The sequence below is a fragment of the Mesoplodon bidens genome (genome assembly GCF_964165515.1).
Source record: "Mesoplodon bidens genome assembly, chromosome: 13".
Classification (NCBI taxonomy): domain Eukaryota; kingdom Metazoa; phylum Chordata; class Mammalia; order Artiodactyla; family Ziphiidae; genus Mesoplodon; species Mesoplodon bidens.
This window is the reverse complement of record NC_138169.1, coordinates 42,011,010-42,031,822: the sequence shown is the minus strand read 5'-3', so window position 1 is coordinate 42,031,822 and position 20,813 is coordinate 42,011,010. Positions and strand designations below refer to the sequence as shown.

At 38.4% G+C, this 20,813-nt stretch overlaps 1 protein-coding gene across 6 annotated transcripts in view; it reads left to right on the top strand.

The window, feature by feature from the left end:
* The window catches only part of ZNF521 (zinc finger protein 521), a 301,525-nt gene that overhangs the window by 30,530 nt on the left and 250,182 nt on the right, over nucleotides 1-20,813 (top strand). For all 6 annotated transcript variants that reach the window (XM_081252740.1, XM_081252743.1, XM_081252739.1 and 3 more), the window contains one exon: nucleotides 410-589. In XM_081252740.1, coding sequence (XP_081108866.1) covers nucleotides 410-589 — 180 coding nt within the window. The remainder of the gene's footprint in view (nucleotides 1-409; nucleotides 590-20,813) is intronic.

The following is a 20,813-nucleotide window of genomic DNA, read 5'->3' as shown; positions in this document are numbered from 1 at the left end:
TCCTGTGAAAGAGTATATTTAGCAGAAAAGGAATTCATTCTCAAGCACAGTGGTTTTCCCCTTTGCATTGGAGACTGTTTAATTTTAAAAGTGATTTATCTCCCTCTTGTAAGCAAACAAAGGCTGTAAAAAAATGTCAAAGTTAACCTTAAGTGTGGCAAATTATTTGAAAGAGGAGCTGGGAAAAGGGCTGCATGTTGGAGGAGAAAAGGAAAAACTCCAGTCATCACAAACTGACAAATTTTAGGGAAGTCTCACTTTTGATGCTTCTGTAGTAAAATCTACAATAAAGCCCTCCTAGTGCAGCTTCAAGGAAAAAGGTGTTTCTGGTTTTGGTAGCAAGATGAAGCGCTACTTTAAAAGAACCTGTCTTTAAACACCATACTTACAGTCTTGATTTTTTTTTCAGACCCCAACTGTGAACTTGAAGACAAGACTGAAGATGGAGAGGCAGCGGACTGTAAGAAGAGGCCGGAAGATGGTGAGGAGCTGGAAGACGAAGCCGTGCACAGCTGTGACAGCTGCTTCCAGGTGTTTGAGTCACTGAGCGACATCACCGAACACAAGATTAATCGATGTCAGCTGACAGGTAAACACACCTACCACTTCTCATCTTCTCGTACGTCTTCTCTATTTCTGATTTTTCCGTTTGTTTCTTGTTTTTCAGCTGACAGGTAAACAATACTTGCCACTTCTTGTCTTCTCATACTGTTCTATTTCTGATTTTTTCCGTTTGTTCCTTTTTTTTTCCACCCCCTCTTCCAGCTGTTACATTCTTCTACTTGAGTACCTAGGTAAGTCTAGAAGCGCTTTAGAAAGAATCCCAAGATGATGGTTTACGGCAAACTCATTGTCACAGTCATCCTTAGATTTTGAATTGTACCCAGATTTTAATAGCTAATGGATATGTTTTCATTTCCTTTTTTTTTTAAAGTACTGTGATACCACGTAGATACAGAGCCTAACACTGGGTGGCTAAAATGAAGTTTAAAAATACCTTCTGAATAAGTTTTCACAGAAGTTTAGCGTGCACGAACTTATTTTAGTTTAAATATCATCTCCTCAAGAGAACTTTCACTGATTGGTCGTTCTCTGCTGAGTTTGGTGCCTTTTTTGTGTTCCTATAAAGCCCGATGCTTATTCTTGAATATCACAGTATTCACTGCATGTGTTAACTTTTCCATCTCCCTCATTAGACTGGAAGCTCCTGGATGGCAGGAACTCTGTCTTATTCATCATTGTATTTTCTGAGTCTTGCACAGTGCCTGGCCCACAGAAGGTGCTCACTAAGGCACAGAAGCTATTCTGCTATACATTTCACGGGAAGAATCAGATTTAAAATGACAGGAAGCATGATGTGTTCAAGTTAATGGCTGGATAAAAGTAAAACTCAGTTTACCAAGTTTCTACCCTCTTTAAAAATATATCCTGCAAGAACATACTATATGAGGCAGGGTGGGACATTTTAGATAGATATCTCTTTTTAGATTCCTGTCATTTTTCTCTTACTGATGATACTGACACTGCTTCAGTGTGTGTGTGTGTGTGTGTGTGTGTGTGTGTGTGTGTGTGTGTGTTTGTAGATCTCTTACTCTATCTTATTTTCCTAGCACAAATCTTTCTTCAACTAACCATGTATAGGAAATGTATTTATTAGACAAGTGGTTCTCCAGCTGTTTTCCACTGAATATTGATATTTTTGTAAGGTTTTAATAGGTGTTCCATTTTAAGCAGGTTTCCTGAACAGATTATTATGGAACTGTTGGATTAAATCCAGTTAAATAGGCTTCTTTATTGAAGTGCACTGTGGCTCTTCAAAAAGGGATTGCAGTGAGTACGTTTATTAGGCCATAGACTCTCCTGTCTTTCAGAAAACCCATTATCGTTTTTTTTGGAGTATAAGTTTGAAAATCTGTGACACTTATATAAGCATTGCTATATACATATTTTTATGGGTTTTGGTAACTTTTATTTTGATACAATTCCAAACTTAGAGACAAATTGCAAAAACAGTGTATATAACTCCCATCTACCACTTATCTGATTCACCAGTTGTTTACATTTTACCCTACCTGATCTGTCATTGTCTCTTCACTAATTTTTTTTCTTAGTCATTTGAGAGAAGGTTGGAGACTTTACACCCTTCTAAATATATTTGGTGTATTTCCTAAGAACAAATACAGTCTCTTACATGGCTATGGCACACTTATCAAAGTGAGGAAAGTTCACATTTAACACAAAGAATACTGTTATCTAATCCACCACCAATATTTAAATTTCAACAGTTGTCCCAATAATGTCCTTTAGAGGTTTTTTGTTTGTTTGTTTCATTTTCTTCTCATCTGGGATTCAGGATCATGCATAATTTTTTAATTGTCATGTCTCTTTTGTTTCCTTTCACCTGGAATGGTCTCTCATTTTTTGAGGAGTACCTGCCAGCACTTTATAAAATGCCCATCTATAATTGGGTTTGCTTGATGTTTCCTCGTGAGTAAATTCAGGTTACATACTTCCATGGCAGGAATGCCACCAAAGTGATGCTGTACCCTTCTCAGTACATCAGATCAGGAAGTACCTCATGTTGACTGTACTATACCAGTGTTGATGGGGTTAACACTGAATACTTGTTTTAGGTGGTGTCCGCCAACTTTCTCCAGTGTTAAAATGTTGCCCTTTTCCCTTTGTAAATAATAAGTAATTTGTGGGAAGATGCTTTGACACTAAGTAAATATTTTCTCTCATGAAATCTCCATTTTAGCTTTATAATTTTTGTATTTATTAGTTGGCCTTCTGCCACAGTTTCCTTTCTTATTCATTCATTTATTTTTGTATTCGTATCACCATGGGCTTTTGGATTTGTATTTTATTCAGTGGGTCATAATTCATTACTATCATTATTTTGATGCCCAGATTGCCTGAGATTTGGCCAGTAGGAGTCCCTTCGAATGGGATTCTGGGTCAGTCTAATGTCTCCATCATTATTTGAGGACTGACTCAGTTTGTGCTGCAAACAGATACTCCAGGCTCATCATGTTCTAGTCCTAATCAATCTTTTGTCCAAGGAACCCTGGTTCCTTTAAGAGGACAAAGGTATTTAGAAATCAAGATATGGGCACTGTGTATACTCATTGATAGAGGTATATCGTTGATTATAAACCATATCAGCAGACAGAATTTAGGAAATGTATATGTGTGTTTAATATAATACATGTATAATATAACTTATAAAATGCATGTATATACAAATATATACACATATATGTATTTTCTCTCTCTAATAAGAGCCACATGTTTCTATTGATACCTCTAATCCAATCCAACATTTGAGATACATTCCAATCTTTTTTCTTTCCATACTTACTACTGTCCTCTCTAGCAGTGAGACACCTAGCTTCCATCATCCTCAATATATTTACTCATTTCCTGAGTCTAGAATACACATTAAGTAGTTTCAAAATTGCTTACTCATATCACCATGATAAGCAGACCAACTAACTAGAGTTTAATAGTTGTTTATAGTTATTAATGTTATAGTTTATAATGTAACATTTACATACAGTGAAATTTGTAGATCCTCAGTGTACAGTTTGATAAACTTTAACAAAATACATATACCCATGTGACCCATAGCCCTCTTAAGATAATTTCCTGCATCCTAGAAATTTCTGTTCTCTTGACCCCTTTCTAATCAATAATGATCCACCAGAAGCAACTAGATTTTAAGTTTTTAACTGTAGATCTGTTTTGCCTGTTCTAGAACTTCTTATAAGTACACACAGTATGTACTCTTTTTTTGTTTCTAGCTTCTTTTTTGTTCAGCATAGTGTCTGCAAGATTCATTCATGTTGTGTATATGAGTAATCTGTTCTTTTTTATTGCTGAGTAGTATTCCATCACATGACTGTATCGTAATTTTGTTTTCCATTCTCCTATTGGTAGACATTTTGGTTATTTTTAGTTTTTGGTTATTGTGAATAAAGTTGTCGTGAACCTTCCTATACAGGTCTTTTTGTGGATATATGTTTTATTTCTTGAGTTAATAAGTAGGAGTAGAATTGCTGAGTCGTGGGGTAGGGTATATTTAACTGTATGAAAAACTTCTGCATCTTTATCACAAGTGGTTGCACCGTTTTACACTCTCACCAGCAATGTCTGTGAGTTCCAGTTGTGTGTCCTCGGTAACATTTGTGTTGCCAGTCTTTTTAATTTAAGCATTCTGTTGGGTGTGTATAGGTATTCTTTGTGGATTTATTTGCATTTTCTAATTCATGTACATTTAATTGACTTCATTTAATTCATTTTTCCTCAGAATGCATAATTTTTGGAAAATCCCATTAAATGCAGTTAGTATGATTCTATTTTCAGTGGAATAGCTTTAAAGGGAAGCTTTACTTACGTGGAATCAACACTAACATTAAGGTGAAGACATGGGAATCTAACTGATATGGCCAGTATAAACTATGCCAGCAAGAAATCTTACCTTAGTTGAGAGTGGTGTATCTCTCATGTGAAAGATTAACTTTAAAATTCAATATTAAAAAAAACTTGAAGTTCTATTTAGTGTTTACTTTTTATTGAGTTCCTGCCATGGAAATATCCTTATGTTCAGCTCTGTGAAGCAAAACAACAACAACAACAACAAAAGAAACATTATTCCTGGATAACTTTATATATTATACAATAATATATTTCTTTATATATTATACAACTTTAGTATCAGTGCAGAAAATGCTGGATTTTCAGCACATGGTATGGTGAAGATAATATCTATGGGTTAAATACTTTTTTCTTCGAAAACCTCAATCCCTAATAAAATACTTGGTTTATTTTGATCTTAAGCTTTCTAAAAGCTTAGAATCTAGTCTGTGCTCACATCATTTTATCCCACAACATTTTAAACAAAGGAAAGAAAACAGAGTCTTATTTGTGACTTAATGAAACATTTCAGGAAAGGTACAGCTGATGGATCTTTGTCCTGTTTATTGATGTTCAGGGTGATTTCTTGGGGAGGGTGGTAGATTGATGAGCAGAAGAGCAGAAGTGGAGGATCAGGGAGAAAGCAAAAGGGGGAGAAACAAAATCAGGAATCCACATTTGTTTAAAGTGTTAAAGTTCAAACTTGAGTTAGCTAAGGGTACCCTTCAGTCTAATCTGGAAGAGATTAAAGACACTGACAGCATTTTAATTAAAAAAGTAACATGATGCTTTTACCTTCTTCCTTGATTAAAACCTTTTACTCTAAGTTAGGAGGTCCGACTTTTCCAAATTTAGTTTCCTGCTGCTTGAGTTTACTCTTTTCTTGGTGCTTCTTCTTTTTTCTGGCGGACAAAATGCTAGTTTAGCAAAGTAGGATATTTCTAGTTGTTTTCTTTTTCCCTTTTAGTTTTACTCTTTTTTGTTTTTTTCATTTTTTTTTTTTTTTGGTCTAACTTCATCTAGCCCCATTTGTATCTTTGCTAATTTTCCTTTGATTCCTGTCCTTGTTTCAAGACTCTTAATTTCCTTGTTGTCCTTATATCTCCCTTTCTTTTCTCTCTGGCTATTTTATGGTCTCTTGCTGTTTTCTCAACTTTCTTCTTTGCTCCCTGTGGCTTCCCTTCTGTTAATCTTGAAGTCTTTACTTACATGTGTCGATCTATCCATCTAGACCAGAGCCTGAAAACCTTTTGGTGAACAATTTGTATGAAGAAAGAGGGAACTCCTAGTAGTGTATAGGAGGGTTAACTATAGAGTAGAATTAGGAGAGAAAAGTCTTAAAACTTGCTGATTTGCAAAATAACACAAAATGGAGGTATTCTGTGGTCTCACACCTATGGAAGTCAGTCAGGGTAGTTTTGTTGAAATCACCCTGAACTGGTAAAAAACCTACCCTGAGATTCCCATCCCTAAATGAGTGCTTTCTTGGTAACTTGAGATCTGTTCTTTGGTGACTCTCATACCCAAGGGTGAGCTGCTAAGGTGAAAACTGACTCACTCCAAACAGAAAGTTTTGAAATCCTGGTATAGTCATGCCAAGTGAGCCTAGACTAGTCCTGGCCTTAGGAGATGAAGGTCAAATATGGACCAAGATGATCAATTTTATTTTATTTTATTTTGCCTGTGCCACGCAGCATGTGGGATCTTAACTTCCCTGATCAGGGATTGAACCCGTGCCCCCTGCATTGGAAGGGCAAGTCTTCCCTGGACCGCCAGGGAAGTCCCAATATGATCAATTTTAGACTCAGATTTGAAAGTCAGCTCAGGGATCAAGTATGCCCCAGGTCAGTTCATGAGTAGGTACCAGTGACCTGGACTGAACTCACGGACAGCAGATCCAGCATCGGCCCAGAGATCTAGGGGGTCACACACACAGTTAATGGAGTTCATCACTGAGGGGAATTCTGGAAGCTGGGCACTGTTCTGGAGAAGCATCGTGACCTAGGAAGCAGCAGAACAGTCCCTAAGGATAACGAGGTACAGGGTGGCCCTCTTCTTTGTCTCTCAGGGCAGCTGTCCTCTAGTCTGCAATCCAATATGTGTAAGTAAATTATATATCATCCCTGCTTGAAGGAATAAGGGGAAAGGGGAAAAAAAAATTAAATCCCGCTCTTCAGTTGTAGCAGGAGATGCAAACCACCTGTCTTGCCCCAGCCATGCTGTCTTTTTCCTGGAGGCTGAGAAGGGAGGGAAATCAACACTCTAATGCTGTTGGGACTCTCTGATGCAGAAGACGGATTATCAAAATATATATTTAAAGAAGGAAAAGCACAGAGAACCTCTCATTTTACTAATCCACAAACCCTATCATTTCTTGCTATTTCCCTCAGGGAGTAGGGAGGGCTGGAAGCCAGAGGGGTCTCATCACACTTCTCAACAAAGATTTAATAGCAGGGTGCTATGGGGAAGGCTGAGATTACGGAGACTTTATTATGCTTACAAAACTGAGTAAGAACTAGCATTGTAAATCATCAAAACTAAGCTTCACTTAACAGGATAAATGTGTAAAGTGCATTTGGTAATACTGTATGCTTGTTGTTCTGAGTCATTTTTCTCTTCTCTCCTGCTAATTTGCGAACTTGAGTTGTCTGTTAAGTGTTCTTTCACATCATTAATGTGAATTGCCTGGGTGTAAACGCAGAACAACTAAACAGCATTGTATTAGTTCTTAACCCTCTGGCCCACTATACTGTTGGTAAGATGAGTAGGTTGAGGTGTGTGTGACAGCCAAGCTGTTGTAGTTTGGGGGAAAATGTTTGTAGAACAGATTTATAAAACCCTAACCATATTTGTGGCTCCTTTACAAATATTGATACTGTACGGGTTCACATTTTTGAAGAAAAAGAACTGAACCAATGACTAGATACTGCATCAGTATAAAATAGTATGTTCATTTAATTTCATTTAAAAAGTTAAGAGACTCCCTGGAAGCTTCACACAGATTTTGTGAGCTGAACACTTTTAGACATCTGGATTTTTTTTTTTTTTTTTTTGACTAAAGAATTTAAAGAAAAAATGAAAGTGATTGAACATGTGTTATATGGTTGTGGGAAATTAAAGACTGGTTGGTTCCACTTGACAATCAAGTACCCTAACAGCGAGTTCTGTTGGCAGTGGGAATAAGGAAAATGAGTGTTTTATGGAATGAAGCATCGTTTTCACAGAAGCATATTGAAACTGTTTTCAGAAAATTTCTTTCCGTGTTCCTTTTCAAATCTTTAGTTGAAATAAATTACATGAAATAAATGTGATATTTTAACACTTTAGTGTATATTAATTAGGTTCAAGTCATTATGCCTTTGATTTGCATATTTCTACATTAATTTCTATATTAATTCATTATTCATGCTTTGTTATTAATCATTTATATATAAATTAATTATCTATTTCTATATTAATTAGGCTTAAGGCACTGTATATTTTATTCTCCTATGTCCCTCTGTTTTGATCAATTTCCTGTTTCCTACCCAAAATATTTTCTTAGTGTTTTTAGCCTACTTCATTCTTCAAATCCCCCTAAGCCCCCAAAAGGCAATCTCGTGGCCTCCACTGATTCCATTCCCCAACCCCTTCTCCACATGCTTCTTATTCTTCAGACCAGTGGTTTCCAAACTTTTTTGATTAAAAAAATGTAGGCTGCATCTCCATAATACATACTTATCAATACATTACATAGATGCACATATGATACAACACTCAAAAAACAGAAATTGAAAAATGAGGTGAAGTTGAAATAAATAGGTTTAAAAAATAAATTTATGTTGTTTTGAAGTTCTGGTCTAGATTCATTTATTTTGACAATTTATTTTAATGGCTGTGCGAGCTAAGAGAGCTATCTCAGAAAACCACGAAGAGAGAACGTATGTTATTACACTTCTTGCTGAGGTTCATAGCTATCGATGTTGGCTATAGCCACCATATTTCAAATAACTTTCCTGAAATCTCAGTTTTGTTTTGCCAACTTCTGGTCACATCTGATTAAATTGTTTCTTTCTTCCGTCCTTCATCCTGTGGCTGACAAAGAGCTTTTACTAGGAGTAGAAGGGCTAGACTTGCCATTTTCTTGTTGATTATTTGTGCACAGCTATCAATATCCTGCAGTTTCCTTGCAGAAAACTTTAAAAATCACTTATCAAAACTTGAGGATTGTGTGTGAATTAGATTACTTAACATTAAACAAGATGATCCACAGGTCTGTTTCACTGGGCACTATTTTGAGATGTGGGAAGGGAGTGGAGAAGCAAGGGCACCCAGGATGACTATTTATCTTCTCACTCTCAGGATGTTGGGTGGCTATTTATGGCTGATGTCCCTTCTGATTGGTTGCTAAATATTCAGACGATCTTTTCTACCCTGGGATATGTACCCTATATTTCAGAGACCACTGTTATTGACTACCATTTACTTCATCATGTGAAAAACAACTCACCAAGTCTCTGCTCCTCTTGGTTTCAGAGAAGGTGGTGTGGCTTGAGTGTGTCATTTTCTTGGTCTGGCAGGACCATGACTAAGTTCTTCTATGAATTTACCAGAGAGAAAGCAATTGTCCATAATTGGTTCCAACCTCTGAGCTGTTGGTTGAGTGAGCTCCTTTTTCTAGTTTTGGAGGAAGGGTCAGTTAAACTATTACCTGCTGTAGAAGCTTTGTTGTTTCCACGTTGATTTTGCTACAGCAGAACTTTGATATTAGTATTTAGTCTACTGTCTTTTTCTTGATATATTTGTTTGTGAAATTCTCTACCAAAACATGGATATAAAATAATCATTTTCAGGTCCATTATTGTCTCGAAGCTTTTGAGTGATTTTGGGCATTGTAATCGGGATTTATAAAAGGCCTTTACTGATGAGGTACATTTTCCCACTATGAATGGAGTGTTATTACATGTATTAATTTATTAAAATTAAATAGCTAGAATATTGAAGGGGTAGTTTTAAGAACTACTTCTCTGTATTTTTGATGTGCATTTTAAAATTAGGTGTTTTTACGCTCATTCTTGATAGATTATCTGGGCAGAGGATTATAGGTTGACAGTTATTTTTGTTCCACGTTATGAAGATATTACACCATAATCGTGATTGCTATTGTTTTTGTTGAGCTATCTATAGTCATTCTAATTATAGTTCTTTTGTGTGCAATTTGTCTTTTCTGTTTAGTTGGATTTTACATATTCTCTTTGATTTCATGTTCTGAAGTTTCACTAAAATATGTCTAACTGTGGAAAAAAATAAAAATAAAAAAATAAAATGAGGTGTTTTTACTGTCAGCCTGTTTTAATAACTTGTGAATCACAAGAAAGCTACTGATTATGAATGGAAAGTTTCTAAAGGATGAAATCTCTTAGAAATAGAAAATACATGGGTAAATTCACTTTATTTTTTACAAGTAAGAGCTAAGTGGAGAATATCCTGTATTAGCTATAACTATTTGCAAATTACCTGCTCCTTGATTAGTTTGAGGTTTTTGAAATTAGCATTTTGAAATGAATAGAACTCAAGAAGCAAATTAACATTATTTGTCTGTGTATTAAAAATGTTACCTTTGGATGTCTTGTGGAACCATAACTGTTTTAGAGAAGTGGTCTGGCCTTAGTTGTATGATTGATAATGAACATATTATCATCTAATTCTGTGGTTTCAGGATTTATTTGCCAAAAATTGTAAATAAAATATCAAGAACACAAACCATGGGAGAATATCTTCAAGAATTTCCACCATGTCCTTGATGGCCATTGATGATAATTAAAGCTGTCAGTTTGTCCCTGTGGAGAAGTGTAAAGATTATAAATGAAGGGCTGTATTTGGGATGTGGAAACAGTGGGGCCTCTTTTGTGGGGAAGATGAATTAAAAGAAACCAACTATTTCCTCGGCCCTGTGCAGCCATTCAGTCTGTCTTATAAACAGGGTGATGTTTAGGTATTTGGATACAGTTGTGTGCACACGAGAGCTCTGCCACATGTAGCCTATTCTCAAATGTGAAATTCAACATGATAAAACTTAGGAGGTTGAATTTTTACAGTTTTGTATGACTGCACTTTCTTTTTTTACATTACTCTGCTTAAGATGCTTGTGACCAATATCTACTTCCTTTATGAGGTAGTGAGTTGATAAGAAAAGTGGACTATTTCCCCATCCTTTCTCTTTGTGTGAAGTCTCTGGCTGGGGATCTTGTCTTTGGGGAATGGCAGCAATGTCACAGAGATCTATGACCTCCTAATAGGCCTTGGGAGGGGAAGGCAGGACTCATTCTACACTGTGCCTCAGGGCTTAGTTCCTTTAAACTTCAAGGAATTGGATGGAACTCTTCACTCCTCCTTTCTTTCAGCTTTACCTTCAGGGGAAATTGATCGATTAGAGGTGATTATTCCACAAACTCTGAACCCTTTTCCCCTCTTTGTTCCAACTGGAGCGCCTCAAAGTTTAAAGGGATTGTGTCTCCTGGGTGAATTGTAGAATGAATTTAAATAGATTATTGGGTAGAGCTCTTTGAACACACATTAAAAGTGCTGAAAAAATATATTTGGAACTGAAAGAAATATGGGAAGCAAAAGGAGAAAGTAACATTTGTTTCAAGATAATTATAATGTAAATTATATGGGATATTTTTGAGCAGATGATTAGCTGTTAGAATGTAGAATCATAGTAGTGCTTCAAACCGAGAAAACAATAGAGTCAGTGCAACAAATCGACAGTTGTACAAAATCTGGATGGCGACTAAGACCCTAATAGGCCCAAAGACAACCGTAAATGACTGGGTTTATATATGTCCTCTGTTAAGCACAGCAAAAGTCTACTAATTGATGGCTTTAAGTTTTTTCTAACTTCTTTGTTTAACAACAACAAAAAATGATCTACACCTAATTCTCTTTTTGCATGTGTGATATATTTGCCTGATCGGCACTATGGACCTTATTTGAGTTATATTTAATACCACATCAATTTAATTTTTCCCCCTTTAAAAAAATCTAACTCCTGGACTCTACCTACCCACAGAGCAGTATTAGCTCCCCCTGGTGACTAAATAAAAATGTAGACAAGGATGATTGTGGTGATGAGCTTCATTAACTTTAACTTTTAAATGCATAATTCGTATTAGGATGTATACAGTTGGCAAGTACACTGAACTGTTTTCCAAGAAAAAATTCAAATTAGTCTTGAGAAATGTCCATTTTCATGTCAGTTTATTTACATGGTGAAGCCTGGTCTATCTTATGTGGCTCTCCTGGAGTTCTGCCCATTTTAGTGACACCGAAGCTCGTGGTTTCTGATGTGGGAGATATTAGGACAGAAGGCAGATATTCAGATCTTCTGTTAACTAGGAGCTGATTAGAGACACAAAAAATGAAAGTAAGAGTGCTACCAGTTTACCTATCTCTATCATTCTTGCAAAATAGACTTTCCATAGAAAAGGTTATCATTGTTAAAATGATTTGAAATCTCTCCATATCTTGGCTGTTGTGAATAACGCTGCAATGAACATGGGAGGGCAGGTATCTCTTGAAGACCCCAATTTCAAATCCTTTAGTTGTAAACCCACTTATAAGATCAATAAGTTCTGGGGATCTAACGCACTGCATTGTATAATAGTTAGAGAAAATTATACTGTACTGTATACTTGACAGGAGCTAAGAGAATAGATCTTTAATCCTCTCGTCACAAAAAAGAAATGGTAATTATGTGAGGTGATAGAGGTGCTAGCTAACCCTACTGTGGTAATCATTTTGCAGTACTTAGGTGTATCAAGTCATCACCCTGTATTAAACTTATACAGTGTTACATGTCAATTCCACCTCAGTAAAGCTGGAAAACATAAAAGAAACATTTTTGGGAAAGACACTGTTGTACATTCAAACACCAAGATGTGTTTTTTTGTTGTCACCTCAAGGAAGCATTTTTCCAACTTAATTTACAAATTGTTTAAAAGTGTATATTTTTATTACTTGGATTGCTTTCCAACTTAACTCTTATAGTTTAGTTTCGAAAACTTTTCCCCTTCATAATTATCAGTTTGACGGACATTCGAGAATGCCTTTATGATCTTTCTGAAAAGAAATTTGTCAAGTCTGTCATATACTTACCAGTCAACCCTCCGTGTCCCCGGGTTCCACATCTGCGGATTCAGCTGACCCGCACATCAAAAATATTTGGGGAAAAAAATTCCAGAAAGTTACAAAAAGCAAAACTTGGATTTGCCTTGCACTCCGGCAACTATTTACATAGTATTTAGACTACTGACATAGCATTTACATGCTATTACATATTATAAATTATTTAGAGATGAGTTAAAGTATATGACAGGATAAGCATAGGTTATATGCAAATGCTAGGGACTCAAGCATCCATGGATTTTGGTATCTACTCAGGGTGTTCTGGAACCAGTCCCCCAAGGATACCCAGGGATGACTGTATTTCTTATATGTAGTCTTATTTTCTATGAAAAAGGTGTTTGCTTTTCACCACTGCTTTATGCTGGTTATCCAAAAGCAATGTCTGTGTGTGATCTGGTTTAATGTTTTATATTAAATATTATATATTATTATGCATTCAAAAGGAAAGGTTTAAAATATTATCTGAGAGCTAATATTTGAATTGTTCTTTTGCTCCTCCTTTTGTTCTTCTGAATATTTTATATTTCTGTAATTTAGCACTTCCCCTTCCCCCATCATGTTTTGTTTTTGTTTTTGTTTTTTGCTTTTCTTCCTTTCCTAGGGCTTTATTTATTTATTTATTTATTTTTGCGGCACGCGGGCCTCTCACTGTTGTGGCCTCTCCCGTTGCGGAGCACAGGCTCCGGACGCTCAGGCTCAGCAGCCACGGCTCACGGGCGCAGCCGCTCCGCGGCATGTGGGATCTTCCCGGACCGGGGCACGAACCCGTGTCCCCTGCATCGACAGTTGGACTCTCAACCACTGCGCCACCAGGGAAGCCCTAGGGCTTTATTTTTAGGGTAGGAGCCACACCTCTCTGTATTACTAGAAAGGGTATAATCTAAACTCAATCACTTCTTAGCATCACCTTCTTCGGCCTCTGGAAATCTAAGTGAAGCTTCTTTTGGAGTCACTGATATCATTCTGTCATTTGGGCTGAAGTGATGGTCTGGTTATCAAGCAGCACAGCTGAACACAGCCCCTCTTCCTCACCTCAGTTCTTTTCTCTCCCCTTCCATTACTTCTGTTACTTCCTTCCTCAAGTAGATGGCCTGCCCTTTGCAGTTTATTTGTCCCAGTGCCTTGCAAAAAAAGCAAAGGACCACACTTTGCCTGAACTTGTGCTAGTGGTCGCTCATAGGGGGAGATAAATTTGGTTGCTCAGGATGAAATAGTGATAACTTTCTTCTTATCAACACCAGTTTAAAACTGACACATGTTTATTAATACAGATGTTATTACATTGATTAGATACTGCAGTTGGGCTCAATATAATGAAAAGTGTGTGGCTCCATTACTTTCTACACTAAGAAGACCATGCAGAGATAGTGAAATGAATAGCACCTCTGTGTAGTTTGTTTTCCTAAATACTACTATGCATTTATCAGCAGTTCAATTCAATAAACATTTATCAAGTTTCTAGTCTTTGTCAGATAAGTACTGGGCCCAGGATCTTCTGGGAGAAAAATGGTTTAGGGTGGGTCTCTGAGCCTAACTCAGACTCAGGGATGGCTTCCTGGAGCATGTGATGCCTTGAGTGGTAAGAGAGTTCGCTAGTGAAGATAGGTGGGGAGAGGCATTTCAGGCAGACAAAAGGGAAAGAAAAATAGGAATGGGATGTGAAACAGAATAGTATCTGCTGGGGCAACATCAAGCTAGAGGAAAGGGCAAGATACGGAAGTAGTGAGAGAATGTGAAGGTATTAGTCACCTACTGCTGCATAATAAATGACTCCAGCATTTTTGACTTAAAGCAGCAATCACGTATCATCTTAGTTTCTGTAGTTCAGGAATTTGGGAGCAGCTTACCTGGGAGATTCTACTTCAGGGTCTCTTATGAGGTTACAGTCGAGGTGTTGGCCAGGGCTGCAGTTAGCTAAGTTTTGAATGGGACTAGGGGATTCACTTCTAAGCCCAATCACATGGCTACCGACTGGACATCTCAGATCTTCACCACATGAGCCTCTCTATAGAGTTGCTCGTGGAATGGCAATGGGCATTCCCCAGAACAAGTAAAGTGAGAGGGAGGAGAGGGAAGGGGAAAGGCTTTGGAAAAGGGGGAGGGAGAGAAGGAGAAAAGCTACAGTGCCTAATCGTGGAAGTGGCATACTATTTCTTCTGCCATATTCTATTATTATTATTTTTTTTTTCTTTTTGCGGTACGCGGGCCTCTCACTGTTGTGGCCTCTCCCGTTGTGGAGCACAGGCTCTGGACACGCAGGCTCAGCGGCCATGGCTCACGGGCCCAGCCGCTCCGCGGCATGTGGGATCTTCCCGGACCAGGGCACAAACCCATGTCCCCTGCATCGGCAGACGGACTCTCAACCACTGCGCCACCAGGGAAGCCCCATATTCTATTATTGATCACACAGACAAACCCTTGGTATGATATGAGAGAGAATTACACAAATGCCTGAATACCAGGAGATGGGGTTCACTGGGGTCCACCTTGAAGGCTGGTTAGTGCAATGAACTGGGAAGGAAAGGTAAGATCTGGCCATTGGGGGACCATGCTAAGAAGTTAAATTTGATTCTCTGGCTTGTGCTTTTCGAACTGCTCTGAGGAACCTCACAGATATATATCAGCCAGGGAGGCATGGAGGTAGGGAGTTGAGATAGCAGGGATCCTCCATTCCCTGCGATCAGAACAGCCCAGGCTGGAATTGTTTCATATAATGGAGATTCAAGAAAGGTTTCACTTTAGTATTGAGTTTAGAAGCTTAAGAGTGTTTGATAATTACTGTTTTAGGCAGTGAGTAGCCATTGAAGGTTTCACACGGGGGAATATATGCTCAGATTGAATGGTGTGTGTAGATTTAATGGGGAAATTGCAGGGGGGGCTGGGATTCCAGACAGGCAGCTCTTGCAGTTGTACTAGTAAGAGAATATGGGGCCAAAACCAGTGCAGTGGTCGTAGGAGTGGAGAGGAGGACCAAATGCAATAGCTATTTATGAAGTAAAATCATCCAGATGTAGCGATTGATAAATTTTGGGGGCATAAGAGCAAGGAAAAGATTAGAACAAGCCCCCGGTCTCTGAACTCCTCAGGTGCATTGAGTGGCCATCCCCTGATACCAGGAATGAAAAAGGAGCAGGATTGGAAGGTAGTATGTTGAGTTCACTTTTGCTCCTGTTAAATTTGAGATACTCTCCTGGCTAGAATTGTTTAGAACAGCAGTTGTTTACATAGGCCAGAACCCAAAGGTAGACATTAGGCCACTTAGCATACTTCCTATTTCCTTGAGTCATGGTTTAGTTTTCCCTTTGTCAATTATCTAAGTTTCTCCCGCAATTTGCCCCCCATTTTTGTTTCTGACCCAGCATTTACCCCCCTGGTTTTAACAGTGAAGAATCCCCTTCCTCAGGTTGGTTACTTCTTACGCTTTGGCTGCTATGGATATAAGGCCCCTTGTAGCTGAGGTTGTTACAGCAGGTGGAAATGACCCCCTGAAAAAGCACAGTGTCGGAAAACTTTAAGGCTGGGTAGTATTCTTTTCTCTCAGGATGAGGAATTTTGACATCTGAGGTTTAATGAAACCCAGCAAATGGATGCTGAGGAGGCTGCTCTATTCTCACAGGATTAGGACAGTGGGTTTTCCTTTTTAAAACTACATACGAAGGTACATCTCTATAGGAAATCTTATTCCTTAGGAAATATTGGTTGTGCCCACCAGCACCGACCTCACCCGCCCCACCCCCAAAAAAAGAAATTTCCAAGCAGATTTAATTTTACTATATATATATATATATATATATATATATATATATATATATATATATATATTTGGAATCTGTGACAGTCTTGTGAATCTTAATGGGCTGCTTTTATGGCTGATTTTCAGAATTGTAGTTTCCCATCATCTTCCTTAGTATTATTTTCATTAAAAATTCCATTAGCTTTAAAAAATCAATGTAATCATTCAGTAGTAATTAATTCTTACCAATCTTGCAAAGGAAAGATGAATTAACAAAACTTCGAAATGTTAAAATGGGTAAAAAGAGGGAGTTCCCTGGTGGTCCAGTGTTTAGGACTTGGCGCTTTCACTGCCAAGGGCCCAGGTTTGATCCCTGGACAGGGAACTAAGATCTCACAAGCGGCGCAGCATGGCCAGAAAAAAAAAAAAAAAAAAAGGTAAAAGAGTTGTGTGGTTAACGGAACTAGGAGAGATGTCAGTATATAATGGATGGAGGGCTGGGCTCTGGCAGCTGGCCGACCCAAATGCCCATCCCAGTTCTCCCCAAACTAGCTGTGCGGCCTTAGGCAGATGACTTAAATGTTTAATCTACAATACACTGTCTGTAAAGTAGGGACAATCGTAAAAAGGTAATAATTTTGCCAGCCTTGTAGGGTTGCGGCGACTAAATGAGATAATAGGTGTGTCATCCTAGTAAAGTGCTTGGCACACAGTGAATGCTCACTATACACATACTTGTTAGTATCAGTATTATTAAAGGTGGTAAGGATTCCTTTAAGGATATGTCACATGAGTCAGATTGCAGATTTGAATGTCTTCCAGAATCCTGAGAGGTTTTGGAAGAGTTAGTATGAGTTAATATCTGGCATTGTCTTAAATTCTCCCCCTTTTAAAATTCAAAAGAGGCTCATGTGTGATTGATGCTAGGGGGCATGGGGCAAGGCGGGTAAATGAGGATTAGTTTAATTAAGTGTGCTCATCACCATTCTAGTAAGACCTTAATGTTTAGATTTGTATAGAAGAGAGAACATCATATTTTGAAGACAAAGAAGGGAGACCCTGTTTCTATATAACATTGATTCTAACTTCATTCTATACAAAATACTAAAAATTAAGGCCCTGGCATGTTTTCAGCCTGCCCTCTGATGCGTATAGTTGTAAGAAGAGAGTTGTACAATGGATATCAGTGAAAAATGTTATACTCATAACTTATGTAGTTAGTGGCACAGAATTTTCTATACTTTTTTAGAATGTTTTAAAAAAATTCTTCCTGGTTTTGTAAATTAGCTCAAAACTTTAGTTTAGTGCAATTAAAAATATTCATACTTCACTTTTAGTGGCCATGCATAAGCATCATGAAATTGGTCTGGCAGTAATAGAGACTCGGGTGATAAATGGTTTGGAATCATCTAGTCTAAGTGAGTTCATTTAAATGTGGGAGATTCGTACTTTTGTTTTCTAGGGGTAAAGAGTCTAGCAAAATGCATTCGTGCAACAAATGACCACAAAGACAGTTGGCTATTTTTATAGTGCGCCAAACATTAAAGCGATGTATACTTAACGTGGACACGTTAGTGTTAGTGAGTCTTTACTATGTTCCCATCTTCTGCTGTGCATTGTGAGGGTACAAAGAAGTGTGAATCATGAACCCTATCTACAAAGGGTCTTACTGTGCACTTGGTGAACAAAACACATGTACCTGAAAAAGTAATATTGTTGTCATTAAGTGGTGGAATTGCTAATATAAGCGATAAGTTCTATGAGTGTCCAGAGAAGGGAGTGGGAGAGGAGCTGGCAGGGGAAGCCTTGTGGAAGACGCCCGAGGTGAACTCCACACAGAGAGACCATGACAAAAATGAACAGGATGAGGTGAGGGTGGGATGCTAGGGCAAGATGGGGCATCCTAGGTAGGGAATTGCTGATGGAGAAAAAGACTTTGAGTTAAAATTTTGATATCTCATCCAGAAAATAATTTCTTAAGCAGTAGCACTGTGTCACAGAGTGTGCAAGAGTTCAAGCAGAGCACAGTGCCTATAAAAGTGCTGTAGGTGTGCACAAAACAAAGGAACCATGAGGATAGTTACTAACCAGGAAAAAGAAAACTGTGTCTACATTAGGTTGTTCTGTGAGTAGCTTGAACAGAATCAAGTAGGGTAGCATCTGTGAACACCTGCTGAGAAGTGAGTACTCCTCTAAGAGAACGTAACCTGCGTGGACCACCGTGGGAAGTTTCTCCATTCATCAGAAATACACTGAGCTTGTCTCCATGACACTGCATTTGATAGTAGTATCTTTTACCCAATGCTTTTGTTAAAATGTCGTGCAGTGTCTTCAGACTTGATTTTCATTTAAGTTTTATTCTTATTATGCTATGAGGCTTTGGTGCTTATCGAATGTAAATTTTCTCCAGTGAAGGAAGAAATTACTAGCACAGCTATTAATAGTCTGATGAAAAGTCTTATTGCTTCTTAAAATTTATATTTTCATGGTGATTGACAATCGCTAATTAGTTAATCCTCTGCCTGTGCTCCTGAGGTAGGTCAATATTATCTCCTTTAGAAAATGAGAAGATTGAGAAATCAGGGTCTTCAGTGATTTTCTCAACAACCGATTTCTGTACTGACATGACAAAAATAGAGTTTACTCTTAAACATTTTTATTTTAGTTAACAGAATATCTTTGTGTTGAATGATTGACCACCTGAGATACCTTTTTTTCTCTTCACTGTGCATTTAAAAAGCCATTTATAGCAAGTGGGAGTTTGGGCCCCTAAATGTAGATTTGATCTGTAGGCTTACCATTTGATTGATGGTAGACTTTGGACAAATCTGTAAGCTTTATAAATATGTATAACAGAAGAACCCTAAATACCAGCAGCCTGAAGTAGAAAGAAGTTTATTTCTTGCTTATATATGGGAATTCTAGAGATGAGCAATCTAGAGCTGGTTTTCTTTCTTGGTGCTGTGCTTCTCAGCACGTGGCTGCCATTGTGAAGCAGGCCGTGCTGGCTGCTGGCGTTCATGTCATCATGTCCAGATGGAGGGCAGGAAAAGAGAAGATGGAAGACATAACAGAACTTCCAGTCTGAGTTGGCTCCTTTTAAGCAGCCTTCCCATAAACCCCATACAGTAATTCCACTCACGTCTCATTGGGATGGAAGAATGGATTTTTTTTTTTTTTTTTTTTTTTTTTTTTTTTTTTTTTTGTGGTACGCGGGCCTCTCACTGTTGTGGCCTCTCCCGCTGCGGAGCACAGGCTCCGGACGTGCAGGCTCAGCGGCCATGGCTCACAGGCCCAGCCGCTCCGCGGCATGTGGGATCTTCCCGGACCAGGGCACGAACCCATGTCCCCTGCATCGGCGGGCAGACTCTCAACCACTACGCCACCAGGGAAGCCCAAGAATGGATTTTGAGGTAGGCAGTTGACACCATCTCTCACACAATTAACATATTTGAATATTTGGATTTTGTGTTATTTTGTATGACTGGTGATATTTCTCTCTTCCAATATCATGTATAATTTAGAATACCAGCTAAAACATAAGAGCCTTTTAAACTCCCAACATGGACAGAACCTTTTTCTCTGGTTGACAGCCTATATTCTTTAATTATTTAGCAAATAGCACATCAGATTTTCCAATGGAGAAACTGTTTTTGAATCCAGGGCAGAACTGCAATCTAGGACTCTGTGCTTTGTCCACCTTGATTCTTTGTTTTGAATGTCGGTATTCCTATAGAGAAAAATAAGGAAACATATCTTTATTAGAGCAGAAATCCTTAATACAACCACATCAGGCATGGTATGGATAGGACCCCAGGGAGTATTTTCCAAAACATGGTACAGCACGTGGAACTTCTGTGTACCCAACCAACTTCAACACCATCCTGTTTAACCCCAGAAACTACATTTTCCGTGAATGCATCATAAAATATGCTCCATTCTGTGTGTGTCCTGGAACGTAGTGGTCAATTAAATAAGAGGTATGTCACCCACCTGCTTTTTGGATGTGACATATCACCTGGGTGCTGCTAGTGTGCCATTGCTAGCTTGTGGCATGGACCTGCCCAGGCCATCGGCCATCACTGAAGAGCTGGTGTGCAACATGCCTGCTTCTTCACCGCATGCATATCACATGCTTCCCACTGCTGCCATGCACCCTTCTCTCTTCTCTCATCTCCCTTCTTCTCCACGGCCTCTCCCAGCATCTACAAACAAATAGGTGGTATAAAAAGTATGCTAGATAATCTATACAAATGGAGGGGCTGTAGAAGACAGAAGTTTTCCATCTGGTGTTGAGTCATGCAAGGTTAGCACTAAGAAGACCCTTAGAGTTCATCTGGTCTCACTTCCTTGTTATGGAACAGAAAATCCAGACACACTGTCACTTAGCAATCTACTGGCCCTGCCAAGACTTGGACATCGAGCTTCTGACTCCAAGTCCAGTGTTGGTTTTGAAACCAGTTGTTTCATCAAGATGAAATGAATGATGGATCACACC